Raw genomic sequence first — 21,939 nt, 5'->3', positions numbered from 1 at the left:
CTTCAAGATAAGGCTTGTTAAACTTCAAAGGAGAAATGTTTAGCTCCTCTCTTCTGAAGCACTGCAGAATGGCACTGTTTCTGTTTTTTGCAGAAATTCACTAACATATATTTCACAAGGACAATTCTGTTGCTCTCATCCAGGCTATTTAAAGCCATAATTTATTCTTAAAATGTCTATGAATAAGTGTTTATAGCTTCTTGGGGATTTTTTTAGTGGACATCACATGTTTTGATCTAAATTACTTACCAGGGGCTTACAAGCTGTTGATTTTGACTGAACACTTCACTGATCTTACTGCGTGCATAGTACCTATTTACCAGCAATAGTGACTCTCTGTTGGTACCACTAGTAGAAAAGTAAACAGCAAATTAGCCACAGTTAAATCCCCGGTCTTGGAAATGGCAGCAACGTTTTCCAGTGTGAGCAATATACAAATCAGAACCAGACACAATGTGCCTGAGAAACAACAGTAAATGTAGAGTCTCCTGGAAACGATGTGTTGGTTTGTGACCTGCAGTAAATGGCATTGTTGTTGATATTGTAAGTAACGATGCTTCACTGAGTATTTAAAACTTAATCCTGCAGCCCTGAACGGTGTTAAGATCAGCGTAAAACCAAGTTTTAATCCCATCAAAAGATCCGGCCTTGTTATTTAAAAAAGCAATTAAGAGCATCTCATCCTTACACACTGTGTATGCTGGAGGCCTGTAAGCCATATCTCATATGTCATATCCATAGCTCATCCACTGCTATGGATAAATCTCATTTCATCTACACCTATAGAGTATCTTATTTTTCCCATTCTTCAAACACCCAACTTACTGTTGAATTCAAACCTCTCCTTTTGATGTATTTTTTCCTCTCCCCTTCCTGTTTTCGGTGCAGTTCTCCCATTGCTTTCACCCACACGTGCACAAGGACCACACAGCTGCAGGCCGGCGGGAGCTGGAGGCTCCAGGGGTGTGCACAGCACTGGCAGAGGTTTAAACTGCCTTCCCCTTTGGACCATGGTGGGGGTGGCTGTGGGAGCTCTGTCTCTTCCTAGGCAGCCTGGCAGCATGATAGTTTCATTTTTAAGCTATTTTCTTTCCCTAAAGTCCATACGATTTCCATTCTCTGCTCTTCAATGTCAACTTATTAATCACTCAGCCTCTCGTCTAATATTGGATAAAACTATAAGCCTCTCTCTCCCTGCCTGCTTTTCATAAGGCTTCCATGTATTGTATTAAGTTTGTAGTATTATTTCCTGACAAAAATGAGCTGAGATAATAGGTAATATTTCATTACCTTTTGTATTTTTTTTTTTTATTGCACCACATTTTTGTACCAGTGCATATTTTTAGTGAAGTTATTAAAAATACTGCCCTGTGGTTATAAGCAGGCCTATTATCTGGTACTGATTAAATCATTTTACATTTGTTTTTTGTAAGAAGAAATAATAGTAAATACTTAACTTTTATTATCTTAGCTTGGCTACACTTTTAAAAGCTTAAAAAAAGATAATATAAATGAGATCATCATATTTTCTTTTGCTGGCTGGTTGCTTTGTATAGCCTTCCAGTATATGGTATGTTGGAAATATCATCCACAACTTCTTGCTAACAGGCTGATCAAAATTAAAGTATTCATCTAAGCTTTAGCTGGGCTGTTGGTAGCTACACACTGGCAGAAGCAAGTAAACCATCCCACTGATTTCTGGAAAAGGAATGATGGAGGGAAAGGCCAGTAGTGCATACAAGTAGTTAGATGGTCTCTTGTTTTAGTTCACTGCAAATATGTGAGATATGTATGGGAAATGCATGTACAACTAGATTGAGTCCATGGCAATGCTTGAATTTAAGGGATTTCATAGGGAGCCACTTTGCTACTACAGCTTTACTACTCTGTGTATGAGGAGCAATATGTCTCAGTATATAGTGCCTGTATGTTGGGGAAAGAGACAGGACACTAAGAAGATCTGAAGAAATAGCCAAGAGGTCCTCTCCCATCTGCTACTAGAGAATATAAAGTGATATAGTATTTTATTTTCCACCCAAATGGTAGAATCATCATCAGTTCATACAGAAATACGGCAAAGTGAGTATCATTAATGAGTGCATGTTGAAAATTGCTGCTGGACTCCATATTTATGACTGTGCTCCCTACCCACTAATAACCTCTCTGGAGGGGTTTTTAACATTTCTGTTTCAGTCTATGAAGTGCTTTTCTTTCCTCTGTCCTTCTGGTCAGTTTGTATGGGAATGTTCTCAGGGAGGAAGGAAACTCATCTGAAGTTCTTGGTTTTTATCTGAGTCATGTAGCTGCATTATACAGAAGAGCAGGACCTCTGGGGGAAATTTTGGTACCATATGAACATGGCAGTCAAGTCCACAGATGCCCTTTATGCTGCCTTTTGGGTATCTTTTATTGAAGAGGCTAATGAATTATTAGACAGCTTTCTCGCATGAGCAAGCCAAAGCCAGAATTTAAGCTTATGCATGCATATTTTTCATCCATCCAGAATAGCACAGATCTGAGCTCTTTAATTATCGTAAAGAAAAGACTGTCCCTAGGCAACGGTTCTTATTTCACACTACCTCTTCCAGGAATTTTAGATAACTTCTGCAACTTGTCATATCTCCTAATAGATGAGATTATGATTCTCTATAGCTCAGCACACAGTGTCCTGGAAGTTTGACCAATTAGGCTTCTTATTCAGCTCGATGAGTCACCCCATACATACTTTATAACAAATGTTTAAGTAGTTGTGTGTAGATGGGTTACAAGAAAATGATGTTAAAATAGCGTTATGGTTGAGCCATCCATACATAAAAGAAATTTCTTTTACATTTTACTCCTCCACAGAGAAGCAATCACAACATTTTTTCTAAGCTGACTGGCAGTGACTTATAGACCTTGCCTCCTCCAGTCTGTTTATGCCTTTGGAGTGTGTGTCCCTCTAGAAGGTTTTTGAACTGCAAAGATCTTTTTTGCAGTAATGATGTATACCAAGGTTTCTCAGTCTGGAGGGGAATGGTGTCTAGTGTTTGTGTTCCATTTTGCATAATTTGAAGGTAGCTCATGTTACTATGTTTTGCCATCCAGTGATGACACTGAGGCACTGAGGTAGATTAGAAAAGGTCTGAAAATGTGATGTCTCTCTCTATTATGTTCCTTTTCAGGGACAACAGATCTAACCCTTTTCATTTGAGATAGGGCTTACTGTTTCTTTTGCCAGTGATATCCTATGTACAGCTTTTAAGAACAATCTCTCATATATATTGTCATTTCTCTGAGTTTCTGTCTTTATTTCTTTCTGTCAGTACTGAAATGAGATCAAATGCTCTTTTGATTTTCAAGCAGATTATCCATTGAATGGAGTCTTGATAATTCTGGAGGACAGGGTTTCCAGTCAGTGACTCTTTTTTCTTCCATCCAGTCCGGATAACACAGAAATCAACCAGATGCATTTGTAAGGTGTAAAGTGAATTTCTACCCACTCTCTTGACTGTCATTTAGTGGAAGCTTGTGTTGAAGAAGACATCAACACCCTGATTAAGAATCAGCAAGCTGGAAAATAGTTGCTGATGGATTTTGTGCTTGATCCAGTCAGACCCAGTGAGTGTAGGTAGACCTGTCCTAGCCTTGAGTTTGCCTGGATTTTTCTAGGTCCATATAGCACCAGAAAAGGTACTGGAGTGGTCTTTCAGCACAGGCTTCCAATGTAAAACGTCGGGTTGACACACATAACTGCCTGTCGGTTACTGGTTTTGCACACATTGCTCTCTTTATTACACAAGTAAGTTCACATGCAACCAGTTTGACCTCTGTTACCACTAAATGGCATAGAGCTATTCATGACTGCCTTTTCAGGGAGACAGTGATTTAATGAGTATTAGCTGGGGGATAGTTGCCTACCATACCTGACTTCTCAAGATCATTTTCTTAAGAAAGTTGAAATTATCGGTCGTTCAGAGTTTGAATAATTAAACTATGTACTTGTCTTTAACAGAACAAGTTGGGAGTGGGTGTATGGGGGAGATATTTAAGATGTTTTCTTAGGAGCAATTTATCTACCTGGAAAAATCATCTGCAAGTACTGATCATTATTTCACTGAAGAAGACTAGGAACTTCACTCTTTTTGCTACAAACTGGCAAGATCCATTTTCAGATCTACTGGCTGTGTAATCTGTTCCTGTTGAGTATCCAATTACAGTATATTTATCATTAGATCAATCCTCTCCTCCTTCCACCCTGAAACTGCCCTGATACATGCAGATCCAGTAACCAGTGGATGTAATTATTCACCACACTTTTCATCAGGTTCTTAAGATATAATGGAACCCGTTCAAATGTTTCTGTTATTGAAATGCCCAAACACTTTTTTTCCTCTGACTTAATGTGAAAGACTTAGAACAAAATCCGTTTGTCTCCAGCCACACCCTACAAAACAGACATTGATGCAATTATTGTTCATTATCAAAAACAAACCAGTATCTGAAACACTTAGCTCCTAATTAAAAAGGATTTTTCTGGACCAGGTCCAGGGCTTGATTTCCTGCTGGTAACAGCTTTGCTGAAATGGAAGATGCTTCCTCTGCTTGCACCACTAGAATCCCCAGTGTATTCAGATAGATCTTGTAGTGGAAGCATCCTCATGTGTCAGGCATTGCAATTCAGAGGAAAGTTCGGGGCTGGTATGCTTGTGGAGGAAGGTGGGGAGCAGGTCTTGATCACTTTCTGTAGGTGAGATCTGCTGAGACAAGAGCACAAGGTGTCTTATACAGTATGGTGCAGAGAATTGCTGTGTGGCCTCTTGACTGCCAAATGACTGCACTGTGAGCATAGCTTTGAGAAACGCTTCATTTCCCTGAATGCATACATTTATCTACCTGCTCACCTGCCCTTGTTTTTAAAGGGCATATCACCATTGCAGCTGTGTAGGTGGCAACTCTCCCTTGCTCTGCTGCACACACACCCAGCCCTAAATGTGGCATTCCTCACTTTCTGCTCCCCCCACTCCCCCTTCCCAAACTCCCCTTCCATGCCATGGTTCCTGCAGACTTCTCCATAGGATGTTCTTCTTTCCCCGGTAGGCTACTTTATTCTGATAATTCTTCATCTAACCTGCAAAGGAATGAATCCCAGAAAAATGGTGTGGGGCTTTTCATTGTGCCCATTCAATAGCTAAATAAATTTAAATATTCCTTTAATTGTTAAGTTACCACAGGGCAGGAGTAACTCATAGCGAAAGGACTCCTCTGAGTGTGAGCAGGACAATTTTCCTTACTGCTTTTTAATACTAACAATAACAACGTTACCATGGTGACTGCCACATCACATTGGTTATCTGGAAGATGCAGAGTGTCTGCTGAAAGATCCCATTACACTGACTAATGTGAGTGGTGCTCAAGGGAGGGAACATGCTCTAATACACAGAGATTTTTCTCACTTTGGTGATAATTGCTACTGTGGCTGAGAAGTTGTTTCTAAGCTGCACAACACTCAAATGGGTTGTATGATCCAGGAGAACAAGGGACAAAGTAGAGAAAAATCAGAAAGGTGGCTTGCACAGGGGCGCAGTGGCAGTAGCATCTTGTTGCACTGCACCAGCATCGGGGATGGTATAATAGTTTCCTGTTGAGCCTTGCATTCAAAGAGGGGCTTGGAGATGTGTCAGTATAAGGGATTGATTTCCATCTTCAGGGGCTGATTTGGAGGCTTATTCAGTCCCTTTGGGTGTTCTCAACCATTATCAGGCAATCTCCTTTCCCAGTGGGCTCAGATGCAGTGGGCATATTCTTTTTGCAGGGGTGTTAGCTCTCACTTCACTTAAGTCTCCTCCAGACAGTGATGGAGTGACTCGTCTCTGGATCCACACTTTGTCTTGTCGTTGGAGGTTGAATATTTTCCACTGCGATGCAGAAGGTCAGTTTCTCCTTTCTCACAGTTCCACTGCCCAGCCTTGCCTGGCCTTGTGTCTTCTTACATCTGATGCAAACTAGCACCTGCATGGATTCAGACTCTCACTTGTGTGTATGAAAGGAAGTGAGAAATGTCACTCATCATCTTTCTGCCTGAGCTCAGAAATCATCCTTCTCTTCTTCTGGCTGTAATGGGAAAAGAAGAGGATAGGTCATATCTGTCCCAGTTGGCCTCACAGCTTGCATGGAGGTAGATTGATGGAGCTATTTGTGACCATCAGTGACAATTCGTAGCTGTGAGGATGAACCGAATGTGGATTTGTGTCTTAGTGTTTCTGTGCCCAACAACAGATATTTCTGATCACATCCCCAGGTATGGTACTATAAACCCTGCAAGCTTTCCCCTGTCTGGGTAAAAGCCTGTGGTTTTTTTTTAAGAGTTCCCAGCTAATAGCTGGCTTTCTGGTACAGGCTAGGTCCCAAGAAGGTAAAGCCAGGAAGAGTTTCCATGTTGAAAACACACACAAGAAAAGTGTATTTTGATTTAACTAGAGTGTTCTATACAACTGGGTTAGGGACCACCTAGCAAAGCAAAGGAAAATAAAAAGACATGAAATGGATCATTCCTTAAAGTGCATTCTTGTTTCATATTCTTTTTTAGACACATACATGTAGTCTTTTGCAAAGTCAGAAAAACCACCTCAAATATATTTTATTTTTGCCATCTGCAAGCACTGACAGAGTAATCAACTGAAGAGATTTGTTCAGGGTTATTTTTTTCCTTTAACTGATTTTTGGAGAGAAGAACTAAGTTAATTGCTATGCAGAAAATGTCTAAAAATGGAAGTCACAAAGAATATTCACGTGACTAAGGGTTTGTGGGGTAGACCTGATGAATCTAAATTCTCCAGACCATGATATATTGGAGGAAGAAAGGAGTTACAGAGCAGAAACCTCAACTGACCCTTTGCTTTGAAACAAAATGCATGAAAAAGATTTTCATAAGTGACTGCATGGAGGTAACAATTCTGCTAATTGCAAAATGTAATTGCAGTTTCCATTTAGTCTGAATGATTTCTTACACAGCATCTTTGTCTTCAACAACACAATGCCATGTTTTGTTCTTGTACCTCTGCCACCCCACAGTAAACCCTATTTATTGGGTAATTTTCTTGTCAGCGTTTGAGGTGGAATGAAATATGCTTAATGCTAGTTTGGCTAATGTAGCAAAAGGGACCAAATGGGATGGAGGAGGAAGGGGTTTTCAGCTGACTGAAGCCAAGGCAAAGTTTATTGACTGTCATGAAGTGCATTTGGAGCCTTGTAGCCAAACCACAGGATGCTAAAAAAAAATAATAATCAGGCAAGTGAAATGCTTCACTCATACTTTTTTTTTTTCCATGTAATGTTTCATTCTCTCTATTTATAAAGCAGCACAGGCTGCTGATTGAATGTTAAACAGACCTGAGCTCCCTCTTGTTAGTACTTGCAGATGTATTAAGCCTGTTGGGTCAGATCCACAGCTAATGGAACTGGCCTCATGCCTTTGAAGGCATCATAATCAGCTAGATTGTTCATTTTTGTAGTTTGTTTTTAAAAGAGTAGCTTTTGTAAATGATTTGCTGCAATAAAGCTTCACATTTCTAATTTAAAATGGAAAGGCTTTTAATTCTTAAGTTACCCAGGGGACATTTTGCTTGCCAGGTCCTCACTTTGTCCTTGTATGAAGCACCCACATAATAAGTTTTTTAAGAGAAATGGGTGTACTGGACCATGAATGCTGCCATATTATTAACTTTATTTCCTGACCCATGATGGTTGACATAGATGCTGAAATGCATGTGAATATGTTGACCTTCTTAAGGGAACAAACTTCCAATTGATTTTTTTTTTTTTAACCACAAGAGTGCACTGAACAAAGGTGTTTTAATTCGTGCAAGCTTGACCTTTGATTTCATTTTATCTAAGAGGTCCATGGGACTGGGGAGTGGTAAGGGAAAGATATCTTGTGCCCTGGCATATAAAGAGCTTAAATTGTTTTGGGCATGTTTAAATCCAGTCTGCTGCTGTTAATGGCTGATGAGGAAAAGGGTAGTGTCACATGTAAAATCAAAATATAAGAAAGTAATAGGAGAGGCAAATACACAAGAAAACATGCCTGGAGGAATACCATTTTGTGCCTTATCTCAGTATATCAAAGCCTCAAGCCTGAGGTTTGCTTTGAAAATTGCCCTGCCTCTGGAAGAAGGTAACTTCATAAAGCAAACAGACCTCAGCTTTTCCCTAGAACCAGCCTGATCCTTGGCTGTGGGATGGTGTTGGTGCTTGGGTGGGTTTGTACACACAGGTACAGAAAAAGCCAGTCTTTTGGGGACTTAGATGCTTGCAGCTTTGTGCGGATCTTGGTAGAATGTCTGTGAGTACCAGTGGGGAGGAAGCTGTGGAGCTGGACCTGAGTGTGTGGCAGGTGTCAAAGAAAGCCATCAGCAGAGCAGATAACCCAACCTGCATTTCCCAAGTCTGTTGCTGTGTGCTAATCCCTGGACCCATTCTTACTCGGGGCTCCTAATGCTTTCCTTGCACCAAATCCAATGTGAGGGAAGCAGAGAGAGGGGACGATTTTGCATGTATGAGGCTTTTCAGAGTTTGAGTCTTGACAGGCAAAGGGTAGTCAAGGAGACGTTTTATTGATGACTTGATTTATCTTGTATTCCTGTTAATGCATTTTAAAAGGACCCTTGATGAGCTGAGGCATCCTTTGTCATGTCCCACGTGAAGTGACTGGAGGAATTGTCACAGCCAAGACTTTGCACAATGCAGCATGTAACTGATGAAGGCTTAGCTGTGGAGATGATAACTGTCTGCTGCAATCCCACTAATTGAAAAAAATGTCTCAAATTAGTGATCTGGAAGAAGGCCTCTTCCAGCATTACTCAGCCCATGTAATAGTAGCTCAGGTGTTATTAGGACCAGGGTTTGGGAAGAAAAGCACCTTTATAAGAAGTGTTCATGAGTCACCCCTCTTGTTTAATTTGGGGGTTTTGTTTCTTTACTTTTGAAGGTAGCAGAGTCACAGAAATAAGGAAGGAATACTTGTGATAGTTGAAGGAAGACAATACCCTTGTAGGAGGAGGGGAAAAGGTCTCTAAATGCCTGTATGGTCTGCCAAAAAAGCCATGTATTTATTTGGTGTTCCTAGAAACAATATTATAGCATCTCAATATAGCAGCCTATTCTAATGAAATTCAGTAATATTCAATGGTGGAAGCTTCCTTATTCAAAATGGCATTTTAGAATTTCCTAAGGAATGGAGGCTTGGAAACTGATCCATGAATTTTCCATTCAAGGGGTTTGACTTGGCACAGAAAGATGTCATGCAGACTGCAGCTGGCACCAGACACAGTTAAAAAGATCTGAGGCTATTAGTGCCTAAACAGCCACTAGAAATTATATTACATGATGGAGACTGGCTAATATAATTGAGCAAGCTAGTTATTGTGTGCATAATTTAATTATTTGACAAATTGCTTAGAAACACGGTGTTCTTGTTCCACACTCATGCTGCATTCACAGTATTACAAGGTGCAGAGCAGAGGAATTGCTGGTAGTCATCTTGGAAGATAGACAGTTTAAGATTTGCAAACTTGGAGAGGCTCGCTGCTGTAGTCATGGTGGGGTGGGGTGTGCAGAGAAGGGTAGAGCCAGTGGGGACATGGCTGGGATAGCAGACTGACTCAGAGACAGCTAGTGCTGCTTCAAGTAGATACCTCTGAGCCTCTAGGGTATCTGGAGAAATGACCCTCTCTTTTCCCTGTGAGTCTTTTGGATTTTGATTGCTGGGTGGTGTGGGCTGAAAGGAACCCATGAAATAGTGGAGCAGATGTGAGATGGTTTTGGACCCCAAGATTATACCATCCTCATGGATGGTGTTCAGTGTTCTTAGGAGAATTGGGAACAAATTGGTTTATCGTTATGAATTCTAAAGTAAAGAACCAAAAATACCCAACCCCTTAAGCTTCATGTGAGAAGCCATGCAGCAATAAGGAGTATTTTCCCATAGATCTGAAGATTTATATACACGACTAAGGACATTTCCCTCTTACAAAGCATCTCCTAAGAGATGCTACTTAAGAATCTGGACACCATGTGGAATAAAGCTGTGCTGTAATAATAAAGGACAAATCCTACATTTTCTTCAACAGTCAGTACCAAGCAAATTTGAAGGCCCAATTGTGTCACTTTCTTCAGTTAGCCTTTCAAAATTTCAGAGTCTAAACTGTTGCCATAAAATCATCAAAATTAACAGCTTATTACAAAAAGATTTTTAACAATTTGTAGTGAAATACCATATTTGAAAAAGTGCAGCCAAATCATTTTTACCTGCAGAACTGATCAGGCTGTATAACGGGGTGCTGGGCAATGCACCACACCATTTCTTTGGCTGAGTCTAAACAGTGGAACAGCTCTTCTTGGAGTGTATTTCAGACTCCTTATCCCCTTGGTTGATCCATCTGAGTGTCCTGTCAGCCTTTGGCTCCCTCCATGCCTACATGCCTGAGTTCTCTTACAATAGCAGCCTGGATTCAAATAATCAGATGGTTCACACTTGGTTTTCATCCTGGCATACAGGTGAGAGGCAGCCAGGGTAGACAGCTGGGTCTGGGAGCTGGGAAGTGCTCCTGAGTCTTTCCATTTAGTTGTAGCTTTCGTGTTGAAATCTTATGTTGTCAATATTACATCTGATTATCAGCTGGAAGAAGTTATGGGATGAAGGGGGAAAAATTACCCTCCTGAACTTTTCACTGTCAAGCAGAAATCCTTATAATGAGATCACAAATGTGTGAACATATACTGAGATGCCCTAACAGCTGAAACCTTTCTACTGAGCAGCAGGATCTCTGGGACTGACCCTGGCAAATAGATTGATGATTCTGTGATTTTTTTTTTTAATTTTTTTTTTCTTGAATGCAAGTTAACTAGGTTGTCAATGGATTGATAGCTTTTCAGGTGTAATGGCATTGCCATAAACTATACAAAGAGCTTTGTTGCCTATCCAAGCATAACTCTTATGTGCTTCTGTGAAAATAACCTTGACAAAATTTCTGCCAATTTTGTTTGTAACAAATTTTGCCTTATTCAGTCTTTCTTCTTCTACAAAGAGAAAATTAAAACCAAGAAAATTCTTCAACTGAATTGCCTCTTAAAGGTCACAAAATTTCCCAATGCCCAGAAATACTGAAGGTATCTTGCAGAACCAGACATGGCATCGGTGGTGGCATCCTTTCTGACAAACTTGTATGTGAAGAGGGTGAGACTGCAGTGCAGCAATGGACAAAAGGCATCTGGCTTCTGAGGTCCCTTATTCACATTACAGCTGCTAAGACTAGGAAGACTGTGCAGAATTTTGTGGGTATTTTTCCATGGTAAATGATCTTTACCTGGGAATTAAACTGATCTTCACAATAACACACAACTCTACACTCTGAGAGCATTAACTCCTCTCTGGGCATGGCTCATCTGGTGGATTTTCACATACACAGCAATGCTTTTCCTGGTTGTGGCATCTTCTTGGCTGTACTCCTGTTTTGAGCGTATATAAGTATATGTTGTGCATGCTCTGAGCAGTGGGAAAGGTATCCAGAGTCAAACATTTATTTGCCAGGTTTAGAAAAAAGATCATGCTTGATATCTAAGTACCACCCACGCGGATAAAAACCCCTACTTGCTAGCCTCTCACAAGAGTTGCATGAGCATGGAAAAGATATTCTGCGCTGTTTTCTTCAGACAGCTTGATAGAGATCACATCATCTGTTTGCATCCTGAGAATTGCTCCACTTAGGTGGCAAATAGAGGGTGGTTTCAAATGTCTGGGCATCTGGGGCTTATGCCCAATCCACAAACAGCAGGTGGTACTCCCTGAGTTCCTCCAAAGCTGGACTGAATGCAGCTGTTTTCCTCCCAAAGAAAGGGCAGCACAGGAATTTTCCAAATGAATTTTACACAGCAGATGATAAAGCTGCTCTCTGAGTATGAGCAGTGATGGGTTTAAGCTTTAGTAGTGGAGCACAAAGATTGCAGTGCTGTACCAGACTAGCTGACCATCTCATTTGGAAACCCATTTTAGTGACCCACAGGCAGATGTTTCAGAGCAATGTGTGAAAATCCAAAATGGACAATTTCTTGTCCCTCTGAAGACACCTGAGCCTACAGAAGGTGCCTACTTATTCTAGTGTCCTGTACAAAACTGAAGGAGATTTAGGTGCCTGACTGCCTTTGTGGATCTGGGTCTAAATGACTGGTTCATGCCATCAAATAAGAGAACTTGGTGAGGAAAGAGGAGGCTGTGCCTTTGGTTTTATTAAGCCCTACTTCAAGCCATGTGGGGGCTTTCCATATGAATGTCTCATCTTTTTGGAATCTTACTGAGCTCATCCTGCTGAGCATATTGTACAGAGTAAATTTGTTAATTATAATTAATTTCATAGATTACTTGTGGTTTGGGTTCAAAAGAAACATCCCTTCTTCGAAAGGTTCACACTTGCTTCACAGTTTTATAGGATGTCTTCTTCTGTGTTTCACTGTGAGGAGGCTTGCATTTGGAATGCCCATATTATTTCCTCTCCCTGCCCGATTTTTTTTTACCATTTCTATACTGACTCCTTGCAGCGTGTGACACCATCAGCGGAGCCTGTGAACAAAACATAAAGGTGGAATGACAAGGCCTGATGCCAGGGCCATGATTATAAGTTATGTGCCTCCAACTGCTAATGCAAGTAATATATGGCTTAAGTGGGAACAAAACCACACGCCCTACAACTCAATAGCACAGGTTGGATGCTGAGTACTTATAGAGAGGTGTCTGCATCCAGACCCCACTGGGAAAAAAAAATACTTGTCAACTCAGTTCAAACAGTGCATAAATTTGAGGGAACTGCCATCTGCTGACAGGCCCTTCCCCCACCTACACTGCCTGAAAATCCTTCCTTATGAATATCTGCTCTGTGCAGTAGTATTCCCATCAACCTCTGTTCAGAATCCACCTTTGTCTGCTTCCTTTTTCCCCCCAAGTATTTCCAAAGAGTTCAGGTTTCTCAGAACTTTAAGGCACCAAAATACCTCACTGGTTTGTGTGACAGCCAGTACCAGCCTGGTGCTGCCAACCTGCAGGCTCTGTAGCTCAGCAGGTTATCAGTATTGCTGTCAGAGCCCCCTAAGGCTCAATTTTGGAAAGACCAGCAGCTCCCCCCTCTTCTTGACTTCCATGGGGAGTGAAGGGTGTGCACCCTTTCTGAAAACCAAGGGCACAAACCAGAAAATTTTTGCCAAGGAAAACAATAAAGAATAAAGATGTAGAAACCTTGCAATGGAAAATGCTATTAAAAGAATGCCCTGCTGTTTGGATGTGGCATTGTTCTCTGGTTTGCTTTTAAATAAAGCATTTCATTGTAGCTAGAGAGGGAAAAAGAGAATTTTTGATGAAAAAAAAAATCATGGGTAGCTGTTGAAATCAAAGAGAGTAGGAAGGATGCTTGGATGGACAGCATGAAGGCCCCATTAACTGGAACACCATTGCAATTAGGTATCATCTCACTGGAGCAAAACCTAGTGGCAACTTATGTCCTCTTGCCCGATGAGGATATGTCTGTTTTTTTCATCTGTTACGTTGTGAAAGTGCAGCATCTACTTCATCTGTGGGAAAGTGGGGAGGAACCAAGCCAAGTGTGCTGTTGTCGATGGGAAGTTGACATCATCTTTCATGGATATTAAGGGCCTCTTCCCATGTTTTGTGGAGGACGAGGCGTTTTTTGGTGTGGTAACGATATTCTCTCTTCTCCATTCCAGCAGACACTCCCCTCTTAAGCGACCCTTTGGGAATCATATAAGACTTTGGGGAAAGGGCATGCAAATCCCCCCTACCTACTTGAGCAGTCACACGTGACAGATTCATGCCTGTAGCACTTCTAGGTTTTATCTGCTCACTAAATTTTATTTCCCCTCTGTGAATGTTTATATTGCTTAGAGACTGCCAAGGTTCATGTTAATCATAAAAAAAAGTGGAGGTTTATTAGGTATTGCAGCTCTGTGATTCTTTGGTGTTTGAATGTTAATGAAGCTTTGTATGCTCTGGAATAGCTAGAGAGGTGGATCTTAGCTCTGGTGTGGCAAAATATCCAAGGGTGACTTTTTCTCCCCTTTCCTCTGGGTTTTAACATCTTCCATGACATTTCATCCCAGAGCAATTTTACACTATGTATCATCATGTGTAATACTGTGTCATGCTGTAATTTTGCAAGTGCATGAAACGACAGGAGGGAGGTGAGAATGGGCTCAATTACACCCTGGAGGGAGGGGAGAGCTCAGCAGAGGGACCTGCTCCTGGGAGGTAATGAATTGGGTGTCAGCACTTTGCCAGAGCAGAGCAACAGAGCAGAGGGGAATTTATTATTTTGAGGGGCTCAGTGCATAGACAAAAGGAAAGGAATCAGTCAAACTGCGTTACTAATGGTCATTTCCATAGCCTGTGCATGTACAGGGGATTTAACAAAAGAAGGAACATTCATTCTCGCTCCAGACAGCTTGGTTCTTTCTTTTTCTGAAGACTAAAGGAAAACTGGCCATTTTAACTGTCTCAGAGTGAGAAACCTTCAAAGCAACTTTGGTGGCAGCTCTTGGGGAAGGCAGACACAGGGTGAGGGAGACATCTGACAGTTCAGGGATATTCCCCTTTCACAGCCCCTTCTCTGGTGCAGTCAGGAGCGATGGATCCCTCTGGGATGGGGGAAACAGTGATGCAGAGGGGAAAAAAGGAACCAGGTAGACATTAGGGCAGGAGGAATCATAGCACAGAGTGTATGTGTCCTGCTGGTGTGCACCTCATACTGGCCCTGATGCTGAAGCTAGAGGATGAGCAGCTTCTTATTTCTCAGGGACAAGAGGTACTTCCTCACTGAGGTGTGCTCCTTTTTTCATTGTACATTGTATTTAGGGCACAGCAACTCAACTGGAGAGCTGAATATTTCTTATTTTTTCAATTTCTAGCCAGGGTTGCCCTCTAAGCACTGGCTTTGGTAGAGTAAGATGTGCATCTTGCTTTAGTGCCTACAGACTAACCTCAGAGGGGACTTGTGTCATTGTCATCTTTGTATTACTGCAATTACTATTGTTATTGGAGAAAGTACCAGGCCTAACATGCTCCCCTTTTAAATGAGGAAGAGTGATGAGCAGGTATTCTACAGGGAGGAAATGCTCTTCCACATTGGCCCACCAGGGCTAGGTTGTGATGGGTCTTTTTGGAGAGGGATCTCTCTTTCCAGGTCTCCTGTTGGAAAAAGTAGGGTGTTGGGATACTTAGTCCAGGAAGTCTCTCCTTTTGACTCTACTTTTTCAAAGGGACTTTCATTTTTTTCAGGTGTAATATGAAATCACGGCAAATTCCATTTCCATCTCCCTTGAATTCAACTGAGACTTCTTCCCCTAGCACTATGAAAAGGGATATGGCTTCCCCAGGTTGGGAACCCATAAAGCTGGTCTTCAATAATTCTTTCCAAACTTGCAGGCAAGTGTGCTTTGATGGAGAGGACATGGAGCCCATATTTTTCTGTATGAATTAGTGCAATTCATATGCCTGTACTTCTTTTCTACCAGCTACCTTTTCAGCACACCAGGACTCTTACACGTGTTCTCTTATGAGATCCAGCAGTAAATGCTTCTCCCTCTGCAGCTGCCTTTTGCTTAATTGACCCATTTTGCAGCAGATTAGGCCCCAAGGAGGAGGTTAATATGAGCAGTTATTCTAAAAGGCAGGTTGGGGCTTCAGTGACCTGTTCATCATTGGAAAAGCCTGTTAGCCCCAATCTTCTTACCTTTTTACACTTTATTCTAAAATATTCTGACTTAACAATGAATTTATGAATCTCTCCTGATAGATATCGTCTCCACACCTCTCTCTTTCCTGAGTTTTGAACTGGATGTGTTGGGTCAGATTTAACACCATGCATGCAGATTTACCTTCACTCTTTCTTTTTGTCTTAAAACAACCACCAAAATTGTGTCTCTGGATCTTCCAGCACTGCAGGTGGCATTGCCAGGGCTGCTTTAGCTTCTCTGAGTAATAGTCCCAATGTGCTGTGTGCAATGTAGGAAGACATCTCACCAGGCAGTGCACCTTTCTGCAAGATTGGTGAGGGTGAGAAGTCTTTTCCTGCACTGCAGGCAATTACAGCGGCCCCTTTGAGCCTGTGCAGGGATTGCTTATCATACACGTTCTCAGAATTACAGCTGCTATGATGACCAAAGAAGAGAATTAGAGAAAAATTCAGTTTGGGCAATATTAAGCAATTAGTATATCTTTACTGATATATTACTAGTATTACATAATATTGTTATATTAATAATAATGTATTGATGAATTTTGAGATGTGGCCAGCCTGCTCTTTATTAGCTGCTGTTCCTTACACGCCCGTCCACTATACTGAGGAATTATCTCTGCATTTCCCTCCTTTCTACCATTTCCAGTCTCTTACACATTAGTCAAGGAACAACTGCTGCCTTGAACACCCAAACAAGAAAATAAAGGGGATTGTGACATAACTGTAACAACAAAACAGTGGATGATCCCTGAATGACTAGATAGGGCTGAAAAATTTGTGGCTTTTCCTTGCTGGGGCAGTAAATTATAATGACTGCCTTTAGTACAGGTAGGTGCAGCCCTGATACTGGGACAGGGGCATGTTTTGGAGGATGAGAACATGCATGGTATGGTGGCAGCATGCCTGCAGACCAGGGTCATTACCTGGGGTGAGGCACGCAGTCCCTGCCACATCCTACCACCATGGTTCTCTCCGTGGATGGCTTTTGATGTGACCAGGGAAAATTTGCAGCGCTGGGATCAGCTTCTGATGCCACGATGAGACAGTGGGATTCTGAAACAAATAGACTGAAGTTGTGAGTAGGAAAAAGCCTTGCTGATCCTGTAAACCCATGCTTGACCTCAAACTTTTGCTGTAGGAACTTCCTCCTTGTGAGCTCTCACAGGCTCACTGAGCACAGGAACATTGCAACCCCTCCCCATGCAGGCAAACATCCTGCAAAACGGGTGCTGCTGGTTACTCAGTCCCGGTGAGGCCAGAGTGAGCCGGGGAGCTGCTGCAGCTCCCTCCCCATGCTGCTGGCCCTGCAACAGCTTTAAACATTACCCTTACTGCTGTTCCCACCCCCATCATCTCTGTGAGTTCATCTGGTTAGGAACTTTAGTTTTTAAGGTAACACTGGAGCCCCAGGGATTATGCTGGTTTTTTGTGCCAGTCCAAATCAGCGTGAGACAGTACAGTGGACAGGATGGGTTGCTGTAATTTAAGCCGTAGAAGTCCAGAGGCATTTGTGCTGCATTTGCAGAATTACCAGCTGGGACCAAGAAAGCTTTGGGGGAGAAGCAGAGTGCATGTGGGACCCTTGCTCAGTCCATAGGGAGGACACAGCTCAGCTGAAATCAGGGCTCAGGGACTCAGTCTGAATGGGGCCAGGAAACTTGTTGAATGAACTATTTAAGAGGGACCTGGAAGAGCTGGAGAGAAGGGAGCTAGCAAAAGCAAAGAAACGGAATGTACAGCAAGGTAACCTGCTTGGGAATGAGGAGAGGGGGAATATTTGAGCCCCAAAGAGGGTATTGTGTCTGCTACCTCCAATACCAGCATCTGCTCTTGGACATGCTGCAGGATTTGCATGCTGGGCTCTCTCGGTGGTTGGGGTATTGTCCTTGTACAGCTTTGCAGGAATGTGCACTCCTAAGAATTCAGGGCTATTGGATCTAGCATTCATTCAATTACCATGCTTAGTTAAGTACTGCACAGTGAAGTGAAGACTGCAGTCTGTTAGGATGGCTGCTACTATAAGTCATTTAATTATGAGGTTGCTCATATCCCATTTTAACATATGTGGAGTAACATTATCCCTCTTTTGTAGGTCACTATTCTCATAAGTCTGGCTCTTGCATTCCTTGCCTGCATAGTGTTTCTTGTGGTATACAAAGCCTTTACTTACGACCACAGTTGCCCAGATGGATTTGTTTATAAGGTAAGAAACTTCAGACGGATGAATTGCCTGAGATAATGATAGACTCTAATTGACTACATGGTTGCAGTCTAGTCTGCTTTTTTGACCAGGCCAAACAGAACATTTGGCAAGAATGTGTTGAAATGGGAAAAGTGTTATGGGAAATATGAACTTGCATCTGCCTCCATCAGCTACTGTTACACTGTAATTGTTGGGATTAGCATTTGGTGAACACTCCAGACAGATGTTCAGGAACAATCCCTTATATTTGTGAATGGATTTATTGCAGCTGGAATCTTGTGTTTGCTTCCCACACGTTCAAATGACTGAGGTTTACTGGCATACATTTTAATGCAAAGCAAACTCCAAGAGTGCTGGCACATGTGTCCTTTGCAAAAGAAATCCAAATTTGTCTATGTAGTTCATTTTTAGGTGCTTTGCAGCCTCTATCAAGAAGAGAACCATGTAACTTAATTGCTAAAAACTCTGCTACCCAGTGATTTTATCCTGAATATTCACAGAGAACTATTTGCCTGATCTGTAGAGATTTAAAAAAAAAAAAAAAGTTTACAAAATAGTTCACTGACTCCTTACTGTGAATAAACTCATGGGAGTCCTGACCACACTGGGGATAGACTGTGGACTGGAAAATAGAATAAAGATGTTGGTGTATTAATCATTGTGAATTATTCTCTTAGGTTATATAAAAATGAAGTCATGGAGTCATGAATTTCAGAATCAGATCCAAACCTGAACTTCTGAAAAGATTAAAGGTTTTGGACTCAGATTTCAGTTAGTCACATTGAACTGGGAGTTGAGGTGTCTCGTAATTTAATAGTTGTGTCCTTGGTGGTACTTAAAGTCCAGTGAATACCAACCAGTCTGATATTTGTTACCATTTGATTGCTCTTTTACAGCTGTTGCAAAGCAAATTGTTTTATCTGTGCAGTTCTTAGCACACACGTGTCCACACTAGCGCAGCAGAGATGCATGAGCAGTGTTTGCACAGACAAGAAGCTCTGACAAGGGCTGGCCAGTTGGGCTGCACTTCCTACCACCCCCAACCAAGGTGGTCATCCTACAGGTCAGAGATAACACACTGTAACAGAGCATCATGTAAGCAGCTTACTCTGCCTCTGCCTCTCCTCTGCTCGTCTGAGGATTAATTCTGGACTTCGCTCTACAGAGCTTTAAGCCCAACACATGATAAGAGCTGCTCAGCCAGCTCTGCTAGGACTCCAGCAAGGGCCCTCGGTCTCTGCATGCCAGTAACATACCAAACCAGTCAGGCCTCCATTGTACAGTCCCCATTTCCCATCCACAGATGAAATCAGCCTGCAATCAGGGTTGCCAATAGCAACAGGTTTTGAAGACTGCTGCCCGACTCTAAACTTTGTGCATTCCCACGGCGCTGAAGGCAGTCGGGGCTGTGCAGCAGATGCTCTCACTGCAGCATGTCTGAGTCAAACGTCATCCATGCAAACAGCTAACCCTAAGACTTTTAAAATGCGAACCTGAGACTGCTGGGACCACACTTTACTTCTCTTGCTTTCTTCCTCTTTCCAGCACAAGCGGTGCATCCCGGCCTCGCTGGATGCGTACTACTCCGCACAGGATTCCAACTCCCGGGGCAGGTTCTACACCGTCATCAGCCACTACAGCATGGCCAAGCAGACCAGCTCCCGGGCCGTATCGCCCTGGCTGTCTTCAGGATCGGTAAACCATGAAGCCAAGGCTGCCAAGACAGAAGGTCATTAAAGTTAATGAGTGGTGATGGGCAAATGGGAGGGTGGGGGGACCACACCATGTCTATACTGCATTGCTCTAGCTGAGGGTGCTGTGCTAACAGCATGACAGGAATAAATAAAACCCCAGTAGAGGAGTCATCTTAATGGATATTTCTTTTCGTGCATTGTTCTCGTTGATTTGTAACCAAGTCGAGCTCTTGTACAAAGGCATGTTTGATGTTGACTGTACCTTACAATGTAAAAATATTTTTAAATCATTGCTTAACTATTTGTTAGAAAAATAAATTAAAAAACAAAAAAAGCAAATTAGATAAACAGCCAGAGAGGATAAAGCAGCAAAGAGAATCCCGCAAAGTTTTATCATTGCTGGAAAGCTGTGACAGATGCTTAACATGTGAAGGAACAGCTGAAATCCTTTTGAGAGAGGGAGTAGAAAAAACCTGTTACAAAGACATTGTGATGTTGTTTAGCTTGCCAAAGGGGGGGATATTTTGCTGTCAAATTGAATTTAGCATCGGTGTTCATTTGCTAATAGAGAAATACAAGCATCCCCTCCTCCCTGGACATACACACGTGCAAACACACCTGCACACACACCCCTGCTCAGTGGCCGAAGTAAATCCAGAAAGATCTAGGCATTCGTAATGAGCTGACACTGTGCTGGTGATCTTGGCTGGGCTCTGAGGCTGAAATCATTGTTGCTATTTGGATATGGAACAGGATGGATGCAAACAGAAACTGCTATAGTGAAATCATGAACATACTTCTGAGCACAGGACTAGGAGTCAGGAGATCAGGGCTTTATTTCTGCTTCTGGCACAGAATTCCTGCATGACCTTAGGCAATTTACATGAGGCTTCATCCTTCAGGACCTCTCTCCTGAGGGTCACCAAGAGACAAAGAAATGCCATTATGAATTGAGGACCCTCTCTAGAGTGGTGGTAGTATGTAACAGTATTGAGCCTCTAACTTTTCAGCCCCTAATTTTCCCTCACCCATGAAATGGGATGTTCCTGCTTCCCTCCTTCAGCTTGAGATACTTCAGTATTTAATGTCATTTTAGATAATTAGAGAGGGATGGCCGTAGCATGCTCTCAGAGTCCAAGGGCCCCATCAAATCTCTGCTTGCAGACACAGACCAGACCCCAAGCTTAATCCAGTACTGGCCAATGTAAAACATCCTCTCCCCACAAATGGCATGTGGAATTAGTGCAGACTGGTGTGATTTAAAAGAAACCAAGGATTCTCTTTTTTTCAGAACTGCAGACCATTGCTGCAAAAGCCGTAAAAGCAGTTCTGCTCCTTGGTAGCAGACACAGGGTGAGACGGAGCAGCAGGAGCAGAGTGCACAGGGAGGGCAAGGTTCACATTTGACTAAGGCTGCTTTTTCAGATTTGTGGCTAGACTGGGATGGAAATTAGGAACTGGCCCCTTCTTCCCCTGCATTGGGCAGTTTTGTCCTCCATTTCGCATACATAGACACTAGAGGGTGTAAATGAGGGCAGAACTCCTCAGTCCTAACAGGCATCATGATAAATAACTGTATAGTGTAGCTAAAAATGTAGTGCCAAATGCCATTGTCCGATTTCCTATCCTTCCTTCCCCTTCCATCTGTAAATTCATTACTCACTCAAAATGTACAAACCATCCCTCCACCAACAATCAAAACTCCAGCAAACCACTGAACAGTTTATAATTTTGTGGTGTATTTTTTGTCAGTAGGTAGCAGAGACTGAAGTATTTTTTGGTGTAATTCTTGAACTTTTCTGACGGGATTAAAATAAAGCTAGATGTGACTGAGCGTCTCTGTGGCTCCAGCAGTTTTTTTTCTGGCAACTTGTGCTGTGGGCTGGGAGGTGGTGGGTGGCGATACGTATGTGCCTGTTGCCACCAAGTGTGGCTGCAGCAGAGACTGCACCTTTGCACAGGACCCGAGGCGACTCTGGCTTTCAGGAGGCATTTTCAGAGCTTGCTTTTCTCCTTTAATCACTGAGGGGTTATTCCCTATGTTCCTGCCCATTTTTAAATTTCAAGTAGAAAAACAGTAACTAAAACCAAGCTGTTCCTCTATTGGTAATTATTGACTTTACAGAGGGACCTCCCCTCCCTTCTCATTTTAAGGCCAGTGAATGATAGAAACTTTGGCTGGCAGCAATGTCTCCTTTGCCATCTACTCCCGATGCAAGTGTTTGTGTATGCTGGAGCAGGCTCCATACGAAGGGCTGTTACAAAA

At 42.3% G+C, this 21,939-nt stretch overlaps 1 protein-coding gene across 1 annotated transcript in view; it reads left to right on the top strand.

The window, feature by feature from the left end:
- Positions 1-21,507, top strand: part of NSG2 (neuronal vesicle trafficking associated 2) — a 37,768-nt gene extending 16,261 nt beyond the window's left edge. Inside the window, exons 3-4 of the mRNA XM_026858249.1 lie at positions 17,869-17,979; positions 19,525-21,507. Coding sequence (XP_026714050.1) covers positions 17,869-17,979; positions 19,525-19,716 — 303 coding nt within the window. The 3' untranslated portion in view covers positions 19,717-21,507. The remainder of the gene's footprint in view (positions 1-17,868; positions 17,980-19,524) is intronic.
- Positions 21,508-21,939: the final 432 nt, after the last annotated feature.

Source organism: Athene cunicularia (genome assembly GCF_003259725.1).
Source record: "Athene cunicularia isolate RWA chromosome 13 unlocalized genomic scaffold, athCun1 chr13_part1, whole genome shotgun sequence".
In the NCBI taxonomy this organism is placed as follows: Eukaryota; Metazoa; Chordata; class Aves; order Strigiformes; family Strigidae; genus Athene; species Athene cunicularia.
The sequence above is the reverse complement of the archived record's forward strand: the minus strand, read 5'-3'. Positions and strand labels throughout refer to the sequence as shown.